Raw genomic sequence first — 26,474 nt, forward strand, 5'->3', positions numbered from 1 at the left:
GGGTTTTATACTGGACGCTGGTTTTCCCAGACGATGAGTCTGCACAGAGCAAGTGTCGGGAAAGTGCTGGGAGGATCTGGAGAGGAGCCGCGCTGCAAAAAATATCCATCTAAGAAGTCAAAGAGGGTCTTTAAATCTTCAAAATAAAGAGAAAAAAGGAAGAAAACACTTATTTTAATCAGAAAAAAACAGCTTCAGATGTTTGTTTGGGTCATAAAAGAGGTTAAGCTTTAAATCGAGATTAAATAACTCTCTTATGAGGACATTTTTTGCAGTGTACGCGCAACAGCTGACCCAAGACCAGCCCCCCTTTTACCAAATTAAGTCGCTGTCCACTTGTCACTCATGCAGAGCTGAGCTGCCTCCGCTTGGGGTGACTCACTGTCTTTTTAATAGAAAACAACGCAGAGCTTCAGGTTTAAACACCCTGATGTCACAGCACGGATAAAACAACACATCTAATGCTACAGATACATCAGAAGACTCTGAAAAGATTTGGAAAAGACTCCCAGAAAACTATCAGCTCACATCTAAAGACAAGAGTTTAGAGTTTTTAGTCACACTGAGATTTTAGACAGACTGTCTAGCAGGGAAACTATTTAAAAGACTACAACTAGATTCTTTGAGCATTTTTCCCCATCATAATCTTGGTAAAAACTTTTAAAAAATGGAGAAGCAGCTTTTGGCTCCAGGTGCTGTTGTGTGTTCAGTGGTTTGTGTTGGAAAAAACAACAAAAAGTGGACAAGACGCCACAAAATGCCCCTCACAAAGCTGGAAAAGTGTTTCTGTTTTTCTGACATGAAAAGTTGACTATTTCACAGTAAAAATAGATATAAGAAGGAATAAAGTAAAGGAACATTTAGAAATGAACTCATGATTTACATTTATGTCCTATTAAATTATAATTTGTTTTATTGAATAATTATATTTATCAGCTCTATCAACTTTCATTTAGTTAATCATACATTAATCATCGATTATTTATTAGTTATTTATGTATACATTTATTTATACATTTTAACTCTATGGAGTCTTGGGCCATTTTGTACATTTTTAAATCTTTTTCATGTCTTTTTTTCATCATTTTGTGTTTGTTGTTGTGTCTTTTTTAGTCTTTTTTAGTCATTTTGTATCTTCTGTGTCTTTTTTGGTAATTCTGTCTTCTCAATTTGTGTCTTTTTTTGTGTTGTTTTTTTTGTCATTTTGTATCTTTTTTGTGTCTTTTTTTAGTCATTTGTGTCTGGATGTGATGAAGAAGTCATGATGCTTTGGCACTTTTGGAGACTCAAGAGGGTTAACTGGGTCTCTTTACTGTTCTCTTTGATAAGAAACATCTAAATATATGACATCACTATATTTTTATTTAGGACTGAGCTTATTATTGTGATGTTCCTTTTTCCTGTGGAAGTGGTTTTACTGGCCGGTCTGGAACCAGTCTGGAACCAGTCTAGAACCGGTCTGGAACCGGGGACCTTTCCCCCGCTCATCTATTGGTTGTCGACTGTGTTTCGTCACTGAGACTTTAGATAATATCAAACATGTTTGATATGATCCAAACCAAGACCAGGAAAAGACTGATACGAAACAGAGCAGATTACTACCTTAAACTTAATGATGGAGATGACGGAGCGCCGTGACTCCAGTAAAACTCCTAGATTTACTTAAGACTTTCAGTTTTTACTCTGGGACTGGGGAAATATTTTGGTGTAAGCCCAGCATTATTTAGACGATTTTAAATGGTTTTTAAAAATGTAATATATTAACCCTCCTGTGGTCCTTTTTGACCCCAAATCATTGAAATTAAAATTTTCAGCATATGTGCCCCCTATAATTTCTATAAATGACATTAGACTAGTTTTAGGACATGTAGAAAAAAATATTACCAACTTTTTTCCACCTTTTAAGGCAACTCATGACCAAAAAAAATGTATTTATAATTTTCATATTTTTTCATAATTGTTGGTCAATTTTAGTCAAATAATATACTTCAAGAGGAAAAAAAGTAATAAAACCTGAATATTTTTTTCAACAGTTATAGTGAAATAATAATTTGAGCCCAGCATAGAAAGGCAACTTTGCTTTCAGAAAATAAAACAGGACGTGTTTTATTGTATTTTATTCAGAACATGATTTAATAGAGTTTATTCTAAACACGCAGTGAGAGGGGGAACGTTGATTTTAGAAGGGGGGACAATTCAATTTCCAGGTGACACGTTATTACAGTTCCTACTGACACAAGATAAAATGTGACAGCATGAAAAACATATGCTTCCGCAATATGGAAAATAGGGAGCGTATGCATAATTTAACACTCAAACACTGGGTCACTATTGCTATATGTTATTGTGGGAATTCTCAGAAAAAGAACCAAAGACGTGATCAGAGGTGATCTTCAGCACAAAGACATCTAGAGACACTTCCTCTGGTCAGAGCATCATACCCAGAACATTTTAACATCCAACAAGGCCCAAATCACATTCTGCAAATCAAATAATCACCTTTTTGTATAATCTATACAATGCAGATGCATATTTACACCACAGTAAATACATATTCAAAATCATCTTTAGCACAATAACTCATTTACATTGTGAAATGGGGAGAGAGAGAGAGAAATACAGAAAGTTTGACTGCACAAATCTTTCCTCTGGCACCTCGTCAGCGAGTCGTCGTCACTTTTTATAGTTTTCTGGACGACTTTTGTGCCAAGTCCCCTTCCTCCTCCAGCGTCATATTTCCCTCATTCGTCCAATTTAGTTGACATTCAGGGAAATAAGCGGAGAGTATTGAGTGCATAGAGAGCAGTCTGTCAGGCCTGGAGCAGTTACACAGACAGGATGACGGATTTGAAATGATTGAGAAATATTACTCTCTTAATTATATGGAAAAGGCAGTTTTTCAAACTTCCTTCACAGATTCAAACTCCGGAGTCAAAAGCAGCCTCCAAGTTAACTTCACAGATTGACATTTCAGGGGGAAAATACGCTTTCTTGCTGAATGAAACAGGAGAAAACTGATGCTGCTCTCATGTCTGTGTATGAAATATAAAGTTATGATCAGCAGCTGGTTAGCATAGCTTAGCTTAGCATAAAGACTGGAAACAAGGGGAAACAGCTAGTTTGATGCATCTTAAGGCAACAATATTCACCTTACTGCACCTTTAAAACTCACTGATTAACATTTTTATCTTTTCTATTTGAGCCGTACAAAAGCCAACAAGGGTAAAATAAAAAATGTGTGTTTTTTGGGGGATAAAAGATAAAAATATTCTGGCAAATAACCACCCATATAATTAAAGATTTAATTTTTTGCCCTAAAATTTTTGTATGTGACATCAAAATCACAATATGAACTAGTGCAGTGATTTTCTACTTCATAATTAAAAAAATAAAATAACAGTGTGTACTTTTTTAATAGTGTACTTTAAAATGGAAATGAGGGTCCAGATTGCATTAAAAAAACATTAAAAATAGAGCTTATTATTAAAAATAAATTATTCTCCGTCCTCAAATCCGAGAGCTGCGGCAATATTAAGTGCCTTTTAGTGTTTTTCTTCATTTTATCTGATTAATATTAATATTCCTGCACAATTAATTGAATATTTTGTTGCAAAAAATCACACTATGGACAAGTGCAATGTCGACATACAGGAGGTGAAATATTTTGTAAAGGCAAAATATTTGTCAAAATAACTTTCTGTATGAAGTATTGTGGTGCTGCAGAGATCCTGACCCATGAAATGAATCCTACAGACTTAAAAATGCTTGTTTGGTACAAAAAAAAAAATCACATTATTATATTTTTTTCAATGAAATTCAGAATAATGATGCAAAAATGATCATTCCCTCCAGTAATGTGAATCATATCAGTAAAAATAATCCTAATTAGATATTTCTTCCACATTGTTCAGCCTTAGGTGCTGATTTTATTCATCTTTTAACCATCCATGGCTGCTGTTTCCCCCTAAAGAAGCTGTAACTTCACATTTAACTGACAAATATATAAGTGTGGTGTTAATCTTCTCATCTACCTCTATGCAAGAAAATCTAATAAGCATATTCACCAGACTGTCAAACTTTTGCACCCAAAAGAAAACATCAGACCTTTTGTTTTTCTGCTTCTCCATCTTTACAACATCTGCTTCTACTTTGAGCTTTATGAGTGAGCGAGGTGGCAAAACCCAAGAATAATTTACAACAAAGCAAAGAAATAAACGACAGCAGCGTCGTAACAACTATAAACTGACAGTGTTGCATAGAAAGATTGACCACCACTGAAAGGGACAACAATAAATATTAAATAAGAAATAAATATGGACGGTGCTGCACAATTAAAAAAAACATTTTGATTCAACTCATGAACATAAAAGCTGCTGATTTATGTGTTTGGTTCCAGTGTTGTTGCAAGAAAACGTGATCTGAGACTTACAATCTGCTCTTTCTGTGCCATTGTATGTAGAAAATAAGAGACTCTTATATGTAAATATATAGGTAGAGACAGCCAAAAATTATAATTTAAGCATTTAAGTCATTATATTTAGCTTTAAACAGGGTTCGTACACTTTAGCAGTGGTCAAATTCAAGCATTTTTCAAGGACTTTCTATGTCACCTTACACCTGTTGTAAATTGCATGTTTTAGATGAGTACTTACATATAACATACATTTTTACATTCTTTATCTTTGCAATAAAATAGTTTAATTATTCAGTATTCCAGGTTTTCCTCAATTAGTTTGTTTTTGATCATCATACATCCTAATTTTATGTTTTACTTTATTCATTTTTTAACAAAATCCCTTTTTGTGTCACTACTTTTCGAATGCACAACATGGGGCAAAAATCATCCATATCCATTTTTTAGCTTAGTAGCTTGCTAAGCTAATTACATAGCTAACTTCGTGGCTTAGTAGCTTGCTAAGCTAACTACTTAGCTAACTTCTTGGCAAAGTAGATTGCTAAGCTAACTTCTTGGCTGAGAAGCTTGCTAAGCTAACTACTTAGCTAACTTCTTGGCTAACTAATTAACTTAGCAAGCTACTGAGCCAAATAGTTAACTATGTAATAATACAAAACCTTTTTTTCTTCATAAAGTATGAGAGGCAAAATGGAAATAATGATTTGTTGTTATCAAAAAAAAAAGATATTTAAAGAATACTTGGAATATTCAATCATAAAATAAGTTGATATCAAAAGATAGAGCACAGAAACACACAGCAGCATTAAATAACATGGGGAATGAATGAGGGTCATTTTTGACCCATGTAGTGCATCTAAGGGTTAACCATACCAACAGAGATGGTATTACACTTTTAGGAGGAACGGTCTTCATTTCAGATAGGCTACTCATTAGTTTTACATTGAACATGTGATTATCTATAGTCTATAGATGGATATAATCAGATTGCAAGAGAGATACAGTAAGAATTTCAAGCATTTACAAGCACTATATTCAAAATCCAAGCACTTTTTAAACCTTGAAAATACAACATTTTCAAGGATTTCAAGCCCCTGTACGAACCCTGTTTAAAGTTTCCCTTTCCCCCCAAAAAAACCTCATAACATGTTTTATTTGCCAGGAAAAACTCCTCTGACACTGTGAAGATTTATCCAAAAAAAACCCCTCTCCTCCTCCTCCTCCTCCTCCTCCTCCTCCTCCTCCTGTCCCTGCACAATGTTTCGATCGCTCTCCGTTGTATTACATGGACTGACATTTCAATTGCTTTCCACTTGATCAGAGGATAAATTAATTTGACATTTGAGCTGACAGGCAGTTTGCTCGCCGTCAGGCCACCCTCGCCGTCTCATTTTTCAGAGGAAACGCGTTTGTTCTTCCACCTTGTGAAGTGCAGAGATCAGAGCGATAAACCCTCTCCTTACTCCTGACAAAGATCCTCTGAAGCCATTTGTAGAACGCTCTGATCAAACGGCTCAAATGTTTCCTCCATTATTCACTTCTTGGCCTGGAAATCCTTAACATACTCACTACGACATACACTGCAGGCAAAAGTTTGGAAGCAAGACCAAATTTGTACAAAAAAAGGTGATTATTATATAAAGAGTCCCTTATTAGAACACATTTTTACTATAATTATGAGGTCTGGGGCTGCAACTAATGATTATTTTCATTATCGATGACTCTGTCGATTATTTAAACGATTAATCGATAAGTTGTTTGGTCAATAAAATGTTGAAAAATATCAATCTGTGTTTCCCAAACCACAAGATGACGTCCTCAAATCTCTTGTTTTGTCCACAAACCAAAGAGATATTCAGTTTATTGTCATAAAGGAACAAAGAAACCAGAAATATTCACATTGAAGAAGCTGAAATCAGAGAATTTGGACTTATTGTCTTTAAAAAAACGGCTCCAACCAATTATTCAATTATCAAAATAGTTGATGATTAATTTACAATTATTGTTCGATTAATCGAATAATTGTTGCAGCTCTAATCAGGTTTTTGGGTTTTTATTGCTTAGACTTTGTGTATCCTTCTTTCCTTAATGTATAAATCTGAACTCTGAACTTAAATTTTAGCCATTTCTGTAGTTTGTCAGAGATATGAACACAGTTGAGATTTATTGGGATTTTTGAATCCAAACTCTCAAAATCCAAAGAGCTAAAGTGAATAATGCAAACTGTGATTTGTTTTTTTACTTTTGCACTGAAGTTGTGACTGTTCAAAATCTTCTCAACCCTAAAACTAAGCCCTTCTTTTCTTTTCTTAACATTTATTCAGCAATGGTCTGCTAACATCAATGTATACCTAAAGGTAAATGGAGGAAAATGGTTCAGTGCAATAAAGCTAAAGTCTGATCATGCAGTAAACATCCAAAAATCCAAAGAATCCATCCTGGTTTTTAAGAAAGCCATTTTGAACAGAAAATTTAAGTTGCTTCCAAACTTTTGGCTACTGTTAAAGTGTTCTCCTGGTGCTCTTGCATGAGCCAAAACACACCAAATACTAAAATCAAGTCATTTTTAAGCATTCTTGGTCCCTTCAGGCCTTAAAAATGCACCATCTGATCAATTTAAAATAAATATAAAGCCTTAATTTAGAAGAAAAATTCAATGTGAAGTGCATAAGGAACAGCGATGTGTGTGGAGACTCTGTTTCAGTCTGCAGTTTCTAGTGTAAGTATCTAAGAGATGAACAGTCTCAGGCCATTGTGAGTGCTGATGCAAGAGGATGCAGTAACAGGAACAAAACAAACAAAAGAAAAAGACATTCAGTCTCCAGTGGTCTCAGAGAGAACAGGACTGCCTCAGTGAACGGCGTGGTCGGACCCCTGTGGCGACATTTCCACTCGAGCATCAAAGCGGAGCACACAGTCCATTACTCCACCGTCCCCCGTTCTCCCAAAATGGCAAACCCCGACCGGCGCTTCGCTCCCTTAATGTGCTCTTGGAAACCCTTAATGCCTGGTTTTGTTGCGTTTGTTCAATGAACCGCGACTCCGGCTGCGGCTGCGGGTCCCAAAGATTGAGTTCCAGGAGGAGCTGCGGCTGTAGCTCCTGTAGGAGGAGTAGCTGCGGCTGCGGCTGCGGCTGACGCTGTGCAGCGGGCTGCGGCTGCGGCTGCGGGTGAAGAGGCTGCTCCAGGACGACACGCTGGTGGAGCGACTGCTGGAGGACGGGCTGGGGCGGAAGTAAGGGATGGGTCTCTTCCTGGCACTGTGGGGGACAGAGAGGTGTGAAACAGAGAATTAATGCTGCATTCCACCTTAAAGCTGCACTGATCATTGTTTTCATGTGAACAATTGGTCAAATTACTTTCTCACATCTTTACAGAACAGTTTATTGCTGCAGTAATTTCACTATTTTAACCCATTGAAGCCTGGAAAGCGGATACGTCGTTTTGTAGTATTTGTATAAGCTCTCAAATACTTTTTGAATTTCATTTCTATCTGCTACAGAGGCTGAAAAGTCTATTATTTAGTAGAAGAGTTGACACTTTTTTTCTCCAGAATTTCCAGAAAATTAGAGGCTTATTTTAAAATCGCCCAGCGGTTTTTCAGGCCTCAATGGGTTAATTCACTTTAACTGCTCTCATCAGGCTCTAATACAGGGATGGGCAACTTAAATGTTGCAGGGGGCCACAATTTTTCATGTTCACTACCACAGGGCCACATATAGGACTGTGCACTTAACCAGATATGATGACACTGAAATTTTAAATATGTTTACACTGCAGTAACTTAGCATATTTCATGCTCAAATACATGTAGAACAGTATAAATAGGAATACAAAAGGTTTGAAGCAATTAAAAAATAACCATTTACTGTGATTTCTTTTTTTTCAGTACAAGAACAACAGACCAACATTAATTGCAAGAAGTAATTTTGTGCATTTTTGCATGCATGTAGTTGTACTGAGGGCCACTTCAAGTGAGGGTGCGGGCCGTATGCGGCCCCCGGGCCTCCAGTTGCCCATCCCTGCTCTAATAAATCCACTGCACAGTGTCAAACAGATAAAGATGCAACAACTGAGCCTGAAAAGTGCCTTTAACATGCATTCTTTCTAACGGCCAGCAGGGGGCGACTCCACTGGCTGCTAAAAGAATTGAAATTAATAATCTTGTTTACAGTCATTTCCTGTTGGTAAAACCGAAACAATGAGCTGATAGAGGCTAAAACGCTCCTCTTCACATGTATGAGTAACCCCATTCACACATGCATCATTTGGCTCATAATTAATGTACAAATATTAAACAGTGCAGCTTTAACACAATACAGATGGATGGAGCAGTAATGACATAAACTGTATAATTTGTTCTTTTGTGCATATTTCTGGTTGTATATAATTAGCTGCTGTCAAAGAGCAGTATGAATAAAAGAAAAGTAAAAGTTATTGTGCAGCAGGCAGGAGAAAAAACTAAATATCACACTTTGCTTGCTCTTTTTTTCTTTCTTTTTCATTTCAGCTCGCCTGTGTTCCACCATCTGTTTGTTTAGCACCTGCGGTGGCTTTAGAGCTGACGGTTATCTCATCCTCTGGCTAAATGCCATTTCAAGGTACACAGCTCATCAATACGGTGAGAAAGATTTCAGGTCGGGGACTTGTCCAAGCGAGGGGGCGGAGGGTAGGAACCAGGAGAACATATTTTTTTGCCTTTTGGCATAATAATGCATTATATAGCTGAGAATAACCCGGCTGGGAGAGCTGTACCTTGTGATTCGGCGTGCTTCCAGATGGCTTGGCGAGTCTCTCCTCCTTTTCTTCATAGGAGAGTAGGATTTGCGTCTTTGTCTCTTCCCACTAACCTTATGTGCATGTTTCACATCTGTCTCTCTGGAGCTATGTGTTCTCCGTCTGGCTCGTAGTCTGGGAGGCAGACGTGACAAAAGGGAAGAGAAGAAAAGACGTAAACATATATTTGTTCAAATGCAGCGCTAAAGAGGATCCATTAGCAGCTGAAAGGTTTGTTAAAGTTCACCTGTCAGCACTGTGTCTGGAGTAGCTTCCTCTGGAGCTCAGGCTGGCCACGCTGCCTCGCCGCCTCACATCGCCAGAATAACTCGGAGATCGTGAGTACGTGCTACGATGAACGAAAGAAATGACAATTAACCCCTGGAATCGAAACGTTGCACACATTTTTATGCAAATTTCTGCAAAAATGAGTGCATCTTCACATGAATTTACTGTTTTAAATACATGATGGTAGCATTTGTGTCTTTGTTAATTTATGAATAAAATTTAAGAAAATTTAGATTTTGACACCAAGATTGACCTTCTAAGTGGCTTGGAAGATATACAGTATTGGTTCTCATAGACTTTATATGGCTGCCATCTCCGATCTGCAATCTTGATGAAGTGGCTCCCATCAAAAATTGAAACTTGATGGAGAGCATGTGGAAACAATTTGGTGCTTTTGTCCGATGTGTCCCCTTTATTTAGCTTAGCCGTCTTACTATTAATTTTGCAGGTAAACCAAAGTATTGGAAAAAGTCAGGGATCGCCAAAGTCTTTAGGATTCATTATTTGGGCATCATGGCAATCCATTAATGCATCTGTAGATGAGATATTTCAGTGTTGTCCCACATTTCCAATCTTTATGTGCCATTTTAAATACATTTGACTGTAAATGTACTTATTATAACTGATATTAGTGGATGTTTGTGATGTACAACCTGCAGGATGACAGCGACAGGCTCCGAGAGTAGCGCCCGGAGTATCTGGAGCTCCCCGAGGACCTGCTCCTGCTCCTGCTGCTGGACGAGCGGGTTTTCAGTCGCCTCCGAGACGTCTCGCTCATCCTCCGAGAACAGCCCGAAGCCTTTGGAGATCTCACAACCTCCACCCGACACCCCAAGGTTATCTGCTCTCTGCAAAGAAAACACATTCCACTGCTTTGAGTGATAAAGCTCAAACTGTATCCAGGGTTGTTTTTTTAGTCTTTTTTTTAAAGAATCACTCTCCCTTATTCTCACTCACAAGACGAGCATTTGAAAAAGGGAAACAGAGCGTGGAAACAGAAGATAAACAGCTTGCAATTTTCCTGGGAAGCATTCATTCAGATGGATTATTTATCATGAACACAACATTACCTCTTGCCATTTCCAGTGAAAAGGGTTGCAGACAAGCCGTCCTCCACGTAAGGTTTGCACAGGGACGCGTAGCTGGTGACAGAGTTTCCTGAATCAGAGGCATTGTCTCTGTCAGTGAACTTCAGCTTCTCTGGCGAGGCCAGACGTTTACACTGGTTCCTCTTGTTGTCAGTGACACTCGCCTGAGAAACACCAGTTTTGCTCGACGGCGGCGAGGACGTGTCATTCCCAGAATCGTAATCGTGCGGACCTTCGGCGCGGCTCGATAAATGCTGCGACCCGTTTCCGTGCAAAAGCTCGCTTCCAGGTTTTGACAAAATCTGCAAACAGACAAAACAGGCTGCAGCTTAAAACCAAATCGATAGATGCAACCTGCTATCTGCTTTGATGCACTGTGAATACTCTAAAAAGGCACATATTCCCTCGAAAACACAGAGAAGTGATTTCTTTTCTTTATTTTTTTATTTTTTTTTTTTTTCTCGGGACAGAAAACTTTTGAAAGATAAAGACATCATGCAAATTTTGAAGCATGCGATTAACCCCAAAGGAAAGTCTGAACTCAACTAAAGTCAAAGAAATCAACAAGAAACAAATTGAGATAAAAGTAAGTCTAAACTAAAACAATTATATGAAAGGAACAACAAAAGAGCAGAGAAGAAAAGAAAAACTATGCGTGGAAAGATCTACCGGCTCTAACTCCAAGAGTGAAGAGAAAAAGAGTAAACAATAGCCCCATTGAAAAGCCTCATTTAAAGAACATTGAACAAACATCACAAAATGGGTATTATGTAGAAATGAAAAGGATTGCAGACAAAGAGAGATCCCATCAGTCTAACTAAGAAAGCCCTCAGAATGGGACAGATGACTGTGCTCTTTCTCCTGTAAGAAGTAAATAATTGGCCTGCACCGACCTACAAGTAAATCCCTAAATCTGCGGATAGCATCGACTTACCAATCAAGATTTCCTCCTTAAGTAGGTAAGGTGTAAGAAAAAGGGAAGAGCGGGCAACATAAGTGCATCATTAGAGTCGTAAATTGCAAGAAAAAGACAATAACCCTCTCTTCAAACCCAGAGCCAGTTAGACTTTTATTGGCATGTTCCTTTTTCTTTCCTTTATGGTGCTTTTTTAAAAATTTATCGGGAGCGAAACGTCCCAGAATACTTTAAGGGGAGACACTACAGGTGAACAAGGTCATTTTTTTTAACTTATATATATCAACAGAAACATCCCCAACTTGTTGCATTACAAGTTTTGCTGAAATTTAGGTTTAGATATGCAAATGAGGTGTGAGCTCATTAAATATGTGTGAATTTGCATATATTTCCAGGGCAAAAATCTGAACATTGGATGAATTTTAAAGTCATTATTTTATTTTGTTGATAAATTAGATTAGGAGTTTTTTTTTACAGTAGGAAATTATGATATCTCCTTTTATCTTTTCATAAATCAGAAAATAATGTCAAAAGCCATAAAATAGATAAATTTTCGCCATGTTTTTAGGAACATAATGTTCTATAAATCAGGGTTTGAATGATATATAGACAAACCACTCTGTACAAACCTTCAGAATATAGTTAGGAATGAAACTGGTCAGTTTGGTGTCTGTAAGTGGAGCTGAAGTTCAGATTTATGAGGAAAAACTAATTTTGAGAAAACGGACTTTAAAGGTTTTTATACATTCTCAGTGGGAATGACTATTAGAAGACTAAATATCAAAATTAATTAATTGCGACAAAAAAATAGAACATGTAAAACACATAATATTGTGCAGGAGAGTGGGAGCTTTCTAAAGATGATATACACGCTGCAATAGAACCAACTTTTAGTGAATTTAAGAGAAATCTACAGCTGAAAATTGACCAAATCCAGTAAAATATACACCTATATGTTTGTTTTGGATGTTTTCTTTCCACTGTTGTGAAAGAAGACATGATATTGGGGGTTAAAATTGACCAGTGCATAAAAAAAAACACTGTTTTTGCCTGTAGTGTCTTGCCTTAAAAGCGTGCTTGTATGTGGGCACAAACACTGCAAACTGAAAGATGTTTTTCTTTTACTGCCGACAGAAAAAGATTCTCCGAGGATCATAGTTGACTAATCTCATAAGAATTATGATCTCTCTTTATTTATTGATTATTACTCAGAGGTTTATTCAGTCTGAGTCTGTCCCCCCCGAAGGTTTCCCCCCATGATCTAAAGTCGACACAACAGACCAACCCCGAGGGAAATTTAAACAAATCTTCTACCATCCTCGTTCTTTCACCACTTGCATCCTCAAAGATTTCACTTACAGAGACACATTTTAATCAGAGACATTCTTCACTGTCACCTCAAGATATTTTTGACAAGACTGCCTTCAAATAAACATTTCAAATGCTTCTTTGTGAGCTTTCTATTCCTTTTGTTGCCACCACAAAAAGAAATTCACCACTTATATTACAGGAAATGTTAATAATCCACCACATTCATGTCGGTTATTCATATTTTTTAAAGGGTTTTTTCTGTCCGGTCATACCTACCTTTCCCTTTATGGATTGCTTTTTTGGGAAAGAAATATTAAGCAAAAATCATCTTGAATTATGTGCTTTTATTCAACCAAATCAAACCCCATAAATAAATGCAAACACCACTGAATAATTGCGATATAGTAAAGCTACCCCGCAGCTGTAAAGTCCTCCTGAAAGACTTTGGGATACTGAATGCCAAGCATGATTCAATATATGGATTAATTTATTGAATTTCAATTAAAAACCCTGTGGTGTGTAATTAAAAACATTCGTCTGTGCAATTAGCATAATTTAATGATTGCTGGAGAGAAATTAAATATATTTCATGCTCCAATAAGCATGAGACAATGAGTTTAAGGACACAGCTGTAAACATCACTTTAAAATAGGGGGAAAAAAAGGTGGAGCGCACCTTTTAAAATTCACAGTCAGTCGTTTAGAAGCTGTCAATCACAGTTTAAAGATGTTTTGTTTACTCTTGGTTTCATTTCAGCTGCAGGTCAGATCTGCAATCTGTACTAACTGTCTGCTGGAAGAATAACACGCAACAGATGCACTGACCAGAGGGGCTGAAAGGCCAAAAAGATACGGCCATCTTTCTTTTTTTCCCTGTTTCTGTATACTACTACTACTACTATTATTATTATTATTATTATTATATATAATACTATTATTACTATATACTGTAATATACTACCATTATTATACTGGCCTTATTATTATTATTATTATATTATATATTATATATAAAAACTGTACTATTATTATATACTAATAACATTATTACCATCATCTTGCCACTGTACCTTACTATCTATCTATCTATCTATCTATCTATCTATCTATCTATCTATCTATCTATCTATCTATCTATCATCCAACCATCCATCCATCCATCCACCCAACCACCCACCCAACCATCCTACCAACCAACCAACCAACCCTCCATCCATCCATCCATCCATCCATCCATCCATCCATCCATCCATCCATCCATCCATCCATCCATCCATCCATCCATCCATCCATCCATCCACCCAACCATCCAACCAACCATCCATCCATCCATCCATCCATCCATCCATCCATCCATCCATCCATCCAACCATTCATCCATCCATCCATCCATCCATCCATCCACCCACCCACCCACCCACCCAACCATCCAACCAACCATCCATCCATCCATCCATCCATCCATCCAACCATCCATCCACCCACCCACCCAACCATCCAACCAACCATCCAACCATCCATCCATCCAACCATCCATCCATCCATCCATCCATCCATCCATCCATCCATCCATCCAACCATCCATCCATCCACCCACCCAACCATCCAACCAACCAACCATCCAACCATCCATCCATCCATCCATCCATCCATCCATCAACCAACCAACCAACCAACCAACCAACCATCCATCCATCCAACCATCCATCCATCCATCCATCCATCCATCAACCAACCAACCAACCAACCAACCAACCAACCATCCATCCATCCATCCATGGCTGGATGGCTGGCTTTTGAAAGAACGCTCGTGTGCAAGTATTTAGACGTAACACACACAAAATATTACATAAAAAACACACTTTCATGAGCCCTTCTTACTGTGTTAACCACAGGGGGGTAATTCGTTTTAACTCTAAACTGCTTTTCTGTTATTTTGGCAGGAAAAACACTATTAACTCCAGATTCCATAATCATTTTAGGTGATTTTCTTTATCTTCGGCTCCCTCACGATTATGTTGACATTACATGAGCATTTAGGTGCCAGTACAGGAAGCAGAGAGGCACGTCTCTAACCTTAGAGCTCAGTTTGCTGCACTTTTGATGACCTCAGACAATAAACAAGTAGTTCCTTCCTGCTGCTTGTTTGCTTGTTTTTATCATCTTTGTTTTTTATGAACAGAAATTGCTCACTTCCTGTGCAGCGACACAGTTTCAGACCATTTCTTTTAACTTATAGATATCAACATGAAACTTTCCCAGTTTGTTGCATTACAAGTTCTGCTCAAATATTATGTTTAGATATGCAAATGAGGCATGAACTCATTAAATATGTGCTAATGCATATATTTCCAGGACAGAAATCTGATTTTAAATCTTATTTTAGTTTGATGATATATTAGATTAAGAGTGTTGTACATTAGGAAATTGGAATATTTCCTTTTGTCATTTCATAATTCAGAAAATACTGTAAAAAGCCAAAAAATAAAACAATTTTTGCCATGTTTTTAGGGACATAATGTTCTATAAATAAGCATGTGAATGATATATTGACAAACCCCTCTATGAAAACCTTCAGAATATAGTTAGGAATAAAATTGGTCAGTTTGATGTCTGTAAGTGGAGCTGAAGTTGAGATTTATGAGAAAAACTAAATTTGAGAAAACGGCCTTTAAAGGTTTTTATACATTCTTAATGAAAATGACTATTAGAAGACAAAATATTGATTATAATTCATTGCAACAACAATATAAAACATGTAAAACACATAATACTGTGCAGGAGAGTGGGAGCTTTCTAACAAAGGTTAAGACTACGTTTCCGTACTATCGCTGCAATAGATCATTGATAGTAAAATATAGGTGGGAAGGAAAATATATAAAATAAAATAAAAAAAACTGTAATCACTTTGCTATAACATAGAGAATGAGGTTTTCTCCCCCCAGCAGTATCATTCTAATTATGGGTTAATCTACTTGACGGCGTTATAGTTTTAAAAACAGAAAAACAACAACTGACAAAGTTACAGCAAAATAAATAATTGATATAAAATGAGCTCAGAGTCAGGCCATGTAGCTGTATGTTGTTGGATTGACATATAATTTCAAAATATTGTATTTCAATTGAAAAACAAACCATAATGTGGAATTCAAATCTTAACAGTGAGCTAATAAAGATTCTCCAAACCCATCTGCCTCACTGTATTTTCTGCCATTTTCTTTTGAGTGACAATAAGCGGTTTTACATGGCCATAACTGAGAAGTCAAACTGAATCAGCAGCAGCATCGTTAGAGTCCTAAAGTGTACTTACGGTGGCGGTTGAGAGGATGGAGCGATATTTTGGAGCCGTTTTACACACTGATTTGGTTGCAGGTCTCCACTTCATGTCCGTGTGGTCAAGCACGCCGTTGGTTTCCTCGACGACGGCTGCCAGCTCTCCTAAAGCCTGATGTACCACAGATTTCTGCAGATGGTGTCTGTGGGAAAAAAAGCTGGATTCAGTTTTCATGACACAGCATCGTGACTTAGACGTTTTTCTTCAGTTAGAGCTATATCTGAACTCTGAGAACAGGATGAAAAGTTGCACATATGCCCACAGGATGACTGTGAAATATCTGGGTTTTCCTCTGTTGTTTTGTTTTGTGCATCTTGAAAAATTAATTGGGAAGGTAGCTGCTGAAGTTTAAGCTGCATTTTATTTTAATTGGGATTTCCCCTGCTTAAAGCTGGGGTAGGGAACTTTCTAAAGTGTCAAAATACTACTATTTTCTTTGCAAACTTGTGCCTGCAAAACCCTTTGACACACACTGGGATTCGAGTCTCTCATTAAGCATGCATTGTACATATTATTTCGTAATTTTTCATGTTTCATTGTGTATTAATTAGGTGTATTAATTAATAATTGTAATTAATAATTGTCTTATGTTCCCCTATCTTATTTCTTTCTTTTTATCTTCTGTAAAGCACTTTGTGATTTTATCTGTGAAAAGTGCTATATAAATAAACTTTACTTACTTAATTACTTACTTACTTACTTACTTACTTACTTAGTTGCTTACTTACTTGCTTACTTGCTTACTTGCTTGCTTGCTTACTTACTTACTTACTTACTCAACAGAAAAATGGACTTGAATTACCTGCAGCTATGAGCCTTTAGCTATGGTTAGCAGAAAGCTAAACTATCAGCAACACTTTCTATCCATCTGAAATGTTTCGCTGTTATTGACTCTTTTTGACTCTGTCTTCCTTTTTTGGGGGTTTTACTTTACAGTGTAAGGAGTATTTGCAATAATGAATAGCAATTTTCTCTGCAGAATTTCCACATTAAATCAGGCTTTCATCATGTGAAGGTCATAAACGCACGTGCATTTGCAGAACAGACAATAAAATAGCTCTCTCTCTCTGAAATAACCTGTAACTGGCCAAATCCTCCCGTCAAATCCTCGATGTTTTAGAGTTAATGACAGAGCCAAGAGTGATTTTTTTAACATAATAAGTATTCGCTTTGTACAGATTTCAATTGAATATATGAGATAAAGGGTTAGCAAATGAATGCATTCCTTTTTTTTTTTTTTACGTCCCAACTTTTATGGAATAGGAGTTGTATTTTTTCCATGTGACGTGCAGTTCTCAGCTAAAACAGGCTTTTAAATGATAAAAAACATTACACCTCACTACAGCCTCACTGTCTATATGTGTAGAATAAGTGACAGGTATTAAAAAGATATTCCTAACTAAACACTTCACATTCCTGCTTTAAAATAAAAGCCCTGTAGCGTTTTTGCTTGCAGAATCCTTTTCATTTTCTTTCATTTCATAAATTAATAGAGTACAGGCTTTTAATTATGGAAATACAATGTTAGAAATTGAAAATGATTCTATTATTAATGGTCACAATCAAAGGCAAACTTAATGTAGTTTGCCAGCAGCAGCAGCAGCATATCGCTCCGTGTTGACGTCGCTCCGGTGCAAGCTGCAGTAGTTTAGTGATGGAGCGGTCTATGTGCCCAGGGGTCAGTGATAAAAAGCTAAAGAAAGATTTATAAATGCTAAATTTCAATGTGTTTTTAAATCGAACCTCAATTTGCGTCAAAGTTCACTAATTGAGCTGCTCCTGAGGACGCCACTCTGGCTCGATCGATCGATCAATGCTTATTTAAAGATTAATTATCACCGGTAGAAATGTCCAGTTATCCCACCGGAGATCATCAAAGCTGTCAGCCCTGCTCAGTATAATCCATAAAAACCTGTGATAAACAACATCCTTCATCTTTCAAGATTTTGCAATATGTCATTATAATTGAGTGCATCGATCTGTGGAGTGAATATGGCGCCACTTCCTGTGAAGCTGCGATAAGGGCCGAGATCAGGAAGTCACCTCTGCCTTATCAGTCATCGCTGTGGTGTGACCAGGAACTCTGCAGACACCTCCAGCTGATAAGATAAACTGAGGGAGTGAGGGAGTGAGGGGGGGGGGCTTCCTACCTGTCCTCTGTGGAAGATTGGTAAGAAGAACTGTCCGACTCTGACCTCCGATAGCGTCGCCTCCGCCGCGAGTGAGTCCGTGAACTGAGGGAGGTGATGAGGAGAGAAGACACGAGTGGATGAGGAGCTAAGAGCGCTATAATTAATTAGTTCACAGGAAGTACTGCACAAGAATTCTAAAAGTTGGCTCATCGTCTAAGTTATTTAACCTCTGAACCCCCAACATGCTGTTTTCAGGGCGTTTCTTTTCACATTTTACTCACTGTGCCTCTCTGCCTTGTATTTCACTGCAATATATTAAAAAAATATATATAAGTCTTACAGCTCTATGGAATCAGCACAATCATGACTAGAAGTATTATACTGCTTGTTTACTATTTATTGTTATTTTGCTATCCACTTTGCTGCTCTGAAAATTTCCTTGTCGTGGGAAATCTTAATCTTAATCTTAAAAAAAGAAAGCTGAATTTATCTGATTAATTGCTTAAATATTTTTTTATAAAGTTTGGTCTCCACATGCTATACATATTGAACTATTTGCCTGTTTACAACCTCTCCTGTCCTCTCCACTCAGCTCTGTGTAAACTGATTTTTCAGTGAATATTAGTCACGTGACCGTCAATCAATCATGGCTTCACTGTGTCGCTGAAGAGCAGAATTTTATGTTTTTAACAGGATCTAGTTATTTCAAACGGTTGATTTTTGGCAACATTTTAAATCAGAGCAGTATAATAAAGTGATTTTTGACAGAAATATCACAATTTTAAGCTTTGTTTGTGTAACTTTTTCCTCACAGAAACCTTCCATCTGCTCAACTTCAACTTCAACTCAAATTATTTTGCTTTTGTGTTCACTGACTTTTCTCTGCGTTTGCAGAAATAATTGACCAATCAGAGCTTAGCAGGAGGGATCAGAAGTGATGATGTCATCTTTTCTGCATAGCTATACCCATAAATAAAATGCTACAGAAAAATATTGTGGATAATATCTGCACAAAACTAAAATAAAATGTTCAAACAATGTCATAAATCATGCTTTAACCAATTAATCTATGACTCCAGATAGTGTGAATCAATATAGTGTACCTATAGCTATTTACTATGGATAGATTTAATGTTTTTAACAAGATCTAGTTATTACAAACGGTTTATTTTTGGCGACATTTTAAATGAGACATGGAGAATCAAGTGATTTTGACAGAGATATCACAATTTTAAGCTCCATCTTGTAACTTTTTCTCAGAAACTTTCTATCTGCTCAACTCAGCTCAACTTCAACTCAGATAGTTTTTCTGATCACTGATGTTTCTCTGCGTTTGCAGAAATAATTGATGGATTTGAAAGGAGGGATCAGAAGTGAGGATCTTTTCTGCATAGCTAGCTACGTAGCTATACACATTTAAAAAAATGCTAAGGGAAAAATATCGTGGATGAGATTGGCACAGCTGTACAGGTTGTTGTAAGTCAAAAAAAATAAATAAAATGTCCAAAAGATGTAATAAAGAAGAGTCATGATTTAACAAGTTAATGTATTACTCAAGATAGTGTACCTTTAACTATTTTACTAGATCTAGTTAGTGCAGACAGGTTTTTTGCTACATTTTAAATATGACATGAAGAATAAAGTTAATCTGAAAAAAAAAACATTTTTACTTTACTCTTTGGTTACTTTTTCTATCAGAAACACTTGTGTGATCATCCAGTCAAGGACTGCTGAAAAGATAAAACTCTGACAATAAGTTTCTTTCTATGATAAATGGTGCATTTTTTTTGGCAATTTTTAAAAGAAAACATACTTTTATATGTGGATGAGATCGGCACAGCTGTACAGGTTGTTCTAAGTCAAAAAAATAAAATAAAATGTCCAAAAGTCATGATTTAACAAGTTAATCTATGACTCAAGATAGTGCACCGATACTCTTATACTATGGATAAATTCATCAAAAGTGAAAATAATCCGTAGCTGCAGCCCCGTAGAGCACATACTGTATGTAAATGTGTCGGTGGTGCCAAATTTTTGGATGTTGTTTTCTCTGAAATATACCGTATGAACTGTGTTTGAAAAAATAGGAGAAAAAGGCTTGAGTATAAAGGAAGAGTGAAGGCATGAAGAGCACAAAAGAGGAGAGAGAAGAGCGTTGAAGTGAGCTGGAAAGCAGCGGGTTCTGTTGGAGGAAGCAGCAACTGAACTTGGCTCTGTGCTTACAAACAACGGCCCGCTCATCCAAAGTCGAATTATAAAAATGTTGCAAGATCACAGCATGAAATTGGTTTCTCTTACCCTCTTTCACCCCCCCCTTTTCCCCCCTCTTTGTGGCTCAAGCTTTAAATCGCTTTTCCTCTTTTTTACGAGGGTTTTTTCACGCTTTGCTCAGAAAAATAAAAGCCTGCACGTTTCTGTATTCACCCGTCGTGCGTCTACACGAGAGCACTTTGGAGGATGCACTCCTCTCTTTCTTCCTCGGCAATGGGTGCTCTGAAAAAGGGTGGATGGGCTTAACATGGGGCAGGAGGAGGAGGAGGAGGTGGTGCAGGAGGAGGAAGGGGGTCACAAAAACGTGTAGGATTTGGAGAGTACATGATTCAGATGCAGCAATCAGAGACTGACCTTTTCTTGTGCTTGCGCTCATCCTTCCTCTTACGTTTTAAACTTGAAGAGCTGGTGGGATGAAAGAGAACAGAGTCATGAGCGAGGCGTATTAAGACAGACAAAGCCTGCACATACTGTACAGCCTGCTTTCTCTCTGATACATAAAGGGCAGCGGCTTTTAAGTTGGAAATCTTAAGAAGAGCAGACGCCAAATGTTCAGCACATTTATGAAAGAAATGCACCCAGGTGAGAGCTGTCTGCCTTTAAAGTTAGCTGTTTAAACCCTCTGAACCCCACTGTTTTTTATTCACCGCGGCCTTGTACTTCTCTGCAGTAAATAAAAGATGTAATAAATATATAATTCCTGCAGGTCTATGCAACCAGCACAATCACGACTAGAAGTGGGAACAACTCAAAAATTTATTTTGTGCAGAATAACACACTTATAATGAAGTATATAATAAAAATGGAAAAACGCAAGTTGTATTTCTCTGATAAATACTTTTTAAAAAAATTTATAAAATGGAATTTATATATACAAAACACTTTTTCAAGTGCCCACAAGTGTCATGAATGATGGAAGAAAAAATTTGGCCACTACCTGTTATACATATTGAACTATTTGCATTTTTAAAACCTCTCCTGACCTCTCCTCTCAGCTCTGTGTAAACAGATTTTCAGTGAATATTTTTCATGTGATTGATTCGTCTCAGCAGAATCAATCATGGCTTCACAGTGTCGCTGAGGAGCAGAATTTAATGTTTTTAACAGGATCTAGTTATTATAAACGGTTTATTTTTGGCGACATTTTAGTGATTTTGACAGAGATATCACAATTTTAAGCTTCATCTCGTAACTTTTTCGCAGAAACTTTCTATCTGCTCAACTCAGCTCATCTTCAACTCAAATAGTTTTTCTGATCACTGATGTTTCTCTGCGTTTGCAGAAATAATTGACCTATCAGATCTTAGCAGGAGGGATCAGAAGTGAGGATCTTTTCTGCATAGCTAGCTACGTAGCTATACACATAAAAAAAATGCTACGGAAAAAATATTGTGGATGAGATCCGCACAGCTGTACAGGTTGTTGTAAGTCAAAAAAAATATATAAAATGTCCAAAAGATGTAATAAAGTCATGATTTAACAAGTTAATCTATTACTCAAGATAGTATACCTTTAACTATTTTACGATGCATAGATTCATCATCTAGTTAGATCTAGTTAGTGCAGACAGGTTTATTGGGGCTAAATTTTAAATATGACATGAAGAATGAAGTTAATCTGAAAAAAAACAAAACATTTTTACTTTACTCTTTGGTTACTTTTTCTATCAGAAACACTTGTGTGCTCATCCAGTCAAGGACTGCTGAAAAGATAAAACTCTGACGATAAGTTTCTTTCTATGATAAATGGTGCATTTTTGGCAATTTTTAAAAGAAAACATACTTTTCAAACTTTTTGGGATTCACGGGGTGAATTATAAACTTTAACCTTTAGATATTTCTCCCACACACACACACACACACACACACACACACACCGAGACATGCTAAAATGCTGCACAAAATCCTGCAATAATCAAACACATACCTGTGTTTTGACTTCTTGGAGGTGTACCTGGAACAATGGGTGGGAAAAAAAGATGATTTCAGTCACCTCAAAAATAAATATTGTGCTGTTTTGCAAATATTGTCTTAGTAAGCAAGACGCACCTATGCCGCTTGCTTTTCTTGGAGCTCTTCTTCTTCTTCTTTTTCTTCTTCCTCAGTGGCGACAGGCTGTAGGAAGGAGACCTGGAGCCGGAGAGAAAATAAACATGACTTCTTAGAGAGTGCCTCCTGTACACCTCTCTCAGTTTATTTATTTAGGGAAACAGGACAAAGACGTCCAACAATCATGTGTGCAGATGGTACTAGGGACGGGGGGGATATGTCCCCCCAGATTCATAGTGACATCACAAACATTGCCAGTAAAACAGAGGATTAATTAATTAATCTATTTCATTGTATTGTTCTTAATTCTGTATATTTTATTGTTGTTTCTTTTTCTATCTTTTTGTACGTGTACGGTGTCCTTGAGTGCCAAGAAAGGCGCCTTCCAAATAAAATGTATTATTATTATTTATTAATATGCTAATGTGCTAATATGCTAATGGTGCGTTCAAGGCCTACACGAATGTCAGAATTTTCGACGTTATTCCGACTTTCAAGTTCTAGCTTTCAGTGTAAATTAAACACACCATAAGGCGTTACGGTAAGAACGTGTTAGACCCGCCTTCAAAATAAAAGCAAACACATGTAGCTTTCAAAATAAAAGCACATGGATGTGTTGGCAGAGTCCACCACAGAATTTGCAAGAAGACTGTCAAAATAAGATGCCTTAAATAAAACACAGAAGAACCCTTATTCTCCTTTACAATAATTCATTAAAAATATGCAATGATTAAGATGGAATAGTGGCATTAGAATGTGCAAGAGGCACCAAATTTAGGATTTAGGGGCAAAAATGTTCTCCAGGGACCATGACCTCGGACCTCCCTCCTTTGTTTGGGTCCCCCCATCATAGTCTTAGAAAATCCTGACAGACAAGAAATTGCCCAGCAGTATGTTCAGGTTGATGAAAGGAGGAGAGATGTTTTTGGGTCCTTCATTGAGTCAGCTTCAAGTCAGTAAATTTGTTTGGCTGCACTGGGAATTTCATGCACAAACTTATTTTTATTTATGTAAATATATTGGTTGTTGTTTACACTACAGCTCATTTAAAAATGTTTAAATAAAACATATTTTGGTTAAGGCATGGAGCGGAAAAATAACTCATTGAGTTGAAATCATTAACTGACAGCAAAAATCCCATCTGACCCCTGCAAACAATACACCTCACTGCGGCGTCATCTCATTTTTGGTTACTGACCTTTTCCTTTTCCTCTTCCGTTCGGACTTTCTCTTCTTCTTCTTCCCCTTGGGCCGAGGGGAGAGTTCCTCATCGAAGGAGGGGCTGCAGAGACAGAGACAGAGACAGAGGGGGACACCTCAGTGGGATATGAAATGTGACATCTCGGCAGCAGGGAGTTACAGCTTCTGAATCCCAATATGTGGGCTTTTTGGAATTTGATTTGCAGCGTTTACTGAATCTGCTGAGTGTGAGTGTTGAAGGGTTAGTCCACCCAAATTGCATTAACAGCAACATTGATACACTGAGTGTACTGTGTGAGAACTTCTTTATGTAACATCACAGTGTAAGTGTTGCTTACAGTTTGTGATTCGCGCCAAGTGTGAAACTCTCACCATGAAAGACGCCTTTTTTTCCCAAATTCTTTGCAGACAAATAACCCTAACAGAATGGGTGGAGTAAAATAATCCACATGACTCATCGCTGGCATCACATAACAGCACATAAATGCATCCTAGATTCCCTCTCACAACACACACACACACACAAGCAAGATTATCTGTGAGCCAAATGTCCCATACGAGATGATCCCATCACAACAGGAAGATGAAATCCTTTTGAGACTGCCATAAAGAACAAAACAGATCACATGCCAGCCAGCTTCAGTCAAGTCGAGGCTGATGGCAACATGGTCTCACTCAGAGTGGGAGACAGATCTGTGATAGGGCTCACTTCACTAGTGATGTCATGTGGGTATCCTTTCTGTTTTTTAGAACAAACATTCACTCACAATGAACCTGAGGACCTCATTTAACAGCTGATTCAGCCTGCATGATTCTGTTAAATAGACATTTGTATTGTTTCTTTTGCTGTTGATACTGAACCTACTTGTGAATCTTGTTGGAGGTATATTAACCCTCTGAAATCTTGGGCTATTATGTCCGTTAAAAAATCTTTACCATGTTATGTTGGTATCAGTTTTTTCAGTGCAACCTCACCTATATGTCCTGATAATTAATTTTTAACTTTGACTTACTTGATCCAAATTTTTAACCCACAAGAAACAAAGGAAAACATAAAATCTGATCTTGAAAATTATGTTTCACACACAGAAATGTACATGTTTCAAATATGAATACAGGTTGCATATATAACATATAACAGGTAAAATGAGGATAATATCTACTTCCATATTTTTTATACTTAATATACTTTACATTATCTACGGTTTTACTTGGCCGAATATCATCAAAATAAATCTGGTATGGAGTTTCAAGCCAGAACTTTAGTCTTCACGTCATGAAGAAGTAATGTGCAGGTGGTTTCATGGACTCCAGAGGGTTAAATAGACATCTTTATTGTTTCTTTTGCCGTTGATACTGAACCTACTTGTGAATCTTACTGGAGGTATGTTAAGTGATTTGTTTCTTAGAGTCAGCTTAATGACGCAATTTACTGGCGAGATAATTCATTTGTTTTTCGAAAGTGCATGAAAGAATCAAAATAGCTCCTATATTAACAATCACTTGTTCTGTACAATGTGTTAAAGATAGTTTTCCAATTTGCAATGTTCTCTTTAATGTCGTTAGTACACAGGTGGGGGTAAAGTCTTATGCAGCAGCAAACATCTGATTTTCCAGTTGTTATTGTAGTTAAGTTTGAAGGTTTAATGAAGTAAATTGATGCACAAACACACTGTTTAGCAGGTTCCTGTTGCTGATCTGGTGAGAACTGTATGTACTCCCCTTACCTGTCCCTACCATCATGTCACCTGTGCCCCAAAATATGCACCAAATCCCTGTTCAAAAAGTGTCCCTAGTGTTTAAATAATACAGCAAGTTAAATCTATTACCACATTAAATGACATGCCAACAATAAACATAAAATGGCTTCTACAATAATCATTAATCACTGAGCATGCATGACTCTTTAAAGTATTTCCTTATTCGTTACTATGTAAAGGATGGGCCTCAAACTCGTGGCATGCGGGCCAATTGCGGCCCTCGTGACGATATTTTGCGGCCCCCACCTTGATATGAAAGTTTAATGTGAGTTTTATATGAATGGCACTTTACCGTGTTGTGTGTAGAAGGTCCCTTTTGTTTTGATTTTGTGTCTTTTTTGGTAATTCTGTGTGTTTTTTTTAAATAATTTTGTGGGTTTTTTGGTCATTTTGTGACTTTTTAAAATAATTTTGTGTCTTTTTTGGTAATTCTGTGTATTTTTAAAAAATAATTCTGTGTATTTTTTAAAAATAATTCTGTGTATTTTTTAAAAATAATTCTGTGTATTTTTTGGTCATTTTGTGTCTTTTTTTTCTGACGATGCTTTCTTCATTGAAAGAGCTCTATGTGTCCAACCCCAACCTGGAGAAGTGGATTGCACTTTGTCAGGCCTCTACCTCCAGACCTGTCCAGGTGTCCCACCTGAAGACTAGGCTCCTGCTGGTTTAGCTCTTAAGGTGACTGAGGCACACAAACCCCCGACCACAATAAGGTGGCAACCCCTCAGAGGGGGGAAACTGAAAAATAAAAATAAAATAAAACATCCTTCATCCAGATTTCAACCAACAATCGTGTATCTTGTGTCCCTTTTTCGGCAGATTTTTCCGCTACTGCAGATAATATTGTCAAATTGTAATGTATATTAATTTTGTGAGTATATTAAAATGTGCTTTCTCAAATCAAAATTTTAGAAGTTGAGAAAGCACACAGCGTAGAG

General features: G+C 37.2%; 1 protein-coding gene across 1 annotated transcript; it reads right to left on the reverse strand.

The window, feature by feature from the left end:
- Positions 1-5,663: 5,663 nt before the first annotated feature.
- Positions 5,664-24,502, reverse strand: srrm4 (serine/arginine repetitive matrix 4). The gene is made up of 12 exons (XM_059336648.1): positions 24,486-24,502; positions 23,775-23,858; positions 22,577-22,657; positions 22,455-22,481; positions 20,883-20,933; positions 18,276-18,359; positions 16,102-16,267; positions 10,548-10,867; positions 10,131-10,325; positions 9,437-9,538; positions 9,169-9,324; positions 5,664-7,673 (listed from the first exon to the last, which is right to left on the reverse strand). The coding sequence occupies exons 1-12, from the start codon at positions 24,500-24,502 to the stop codon at positions 7,415-7,417; spliced, it is 1,542 nt and encodes a 513-aa protein (XP_059192631.1). The 3' UTR covers positions 5,664-7,414.
- Between the last annotated feature and the right edge of the window lie 1,972 nt (positions 24,503-26,474).

The sequence above is a fragment of the Centropristis striata genome, chromosome 7 (assembly GCF_030273125.1).
Source record: "Centropristis striata isolate RG_2023a ecotype Rhode Island chromosome 7, C.striata_1.0, whole genome shotgun sequence".
In the NCBI taxonomy this organism is placed as follows: domain Eukaryota; kingdom Metazoa; phylum Chordata; class Actinopteri; order Perciformes; family Serranidae; genus Centropristis; species Centropristis striata.

What these genes read in the sequence shown, in the direction of transcription:
- srrm4 (XM_059336648.1), bottom strand. An exon ending in AAGAAAAGCAAGCGGCATAG is followed by an intron (nt 22,482 to 22,576) that starts GTGCGTCTTGCT and finishes CCATTGTTCCAG; the next exon opens with GTACACCTCCAAGAAGTCAA. An exon ending in TCCAAGAAGTCAAAACACAG is followed by an intron (nt 20,934 to 22,454) that starts GTATGTGTTTGA and finishes TCATCCCACCAG; the next exon opens with CTCTTCAAGTTTAAAACGTA.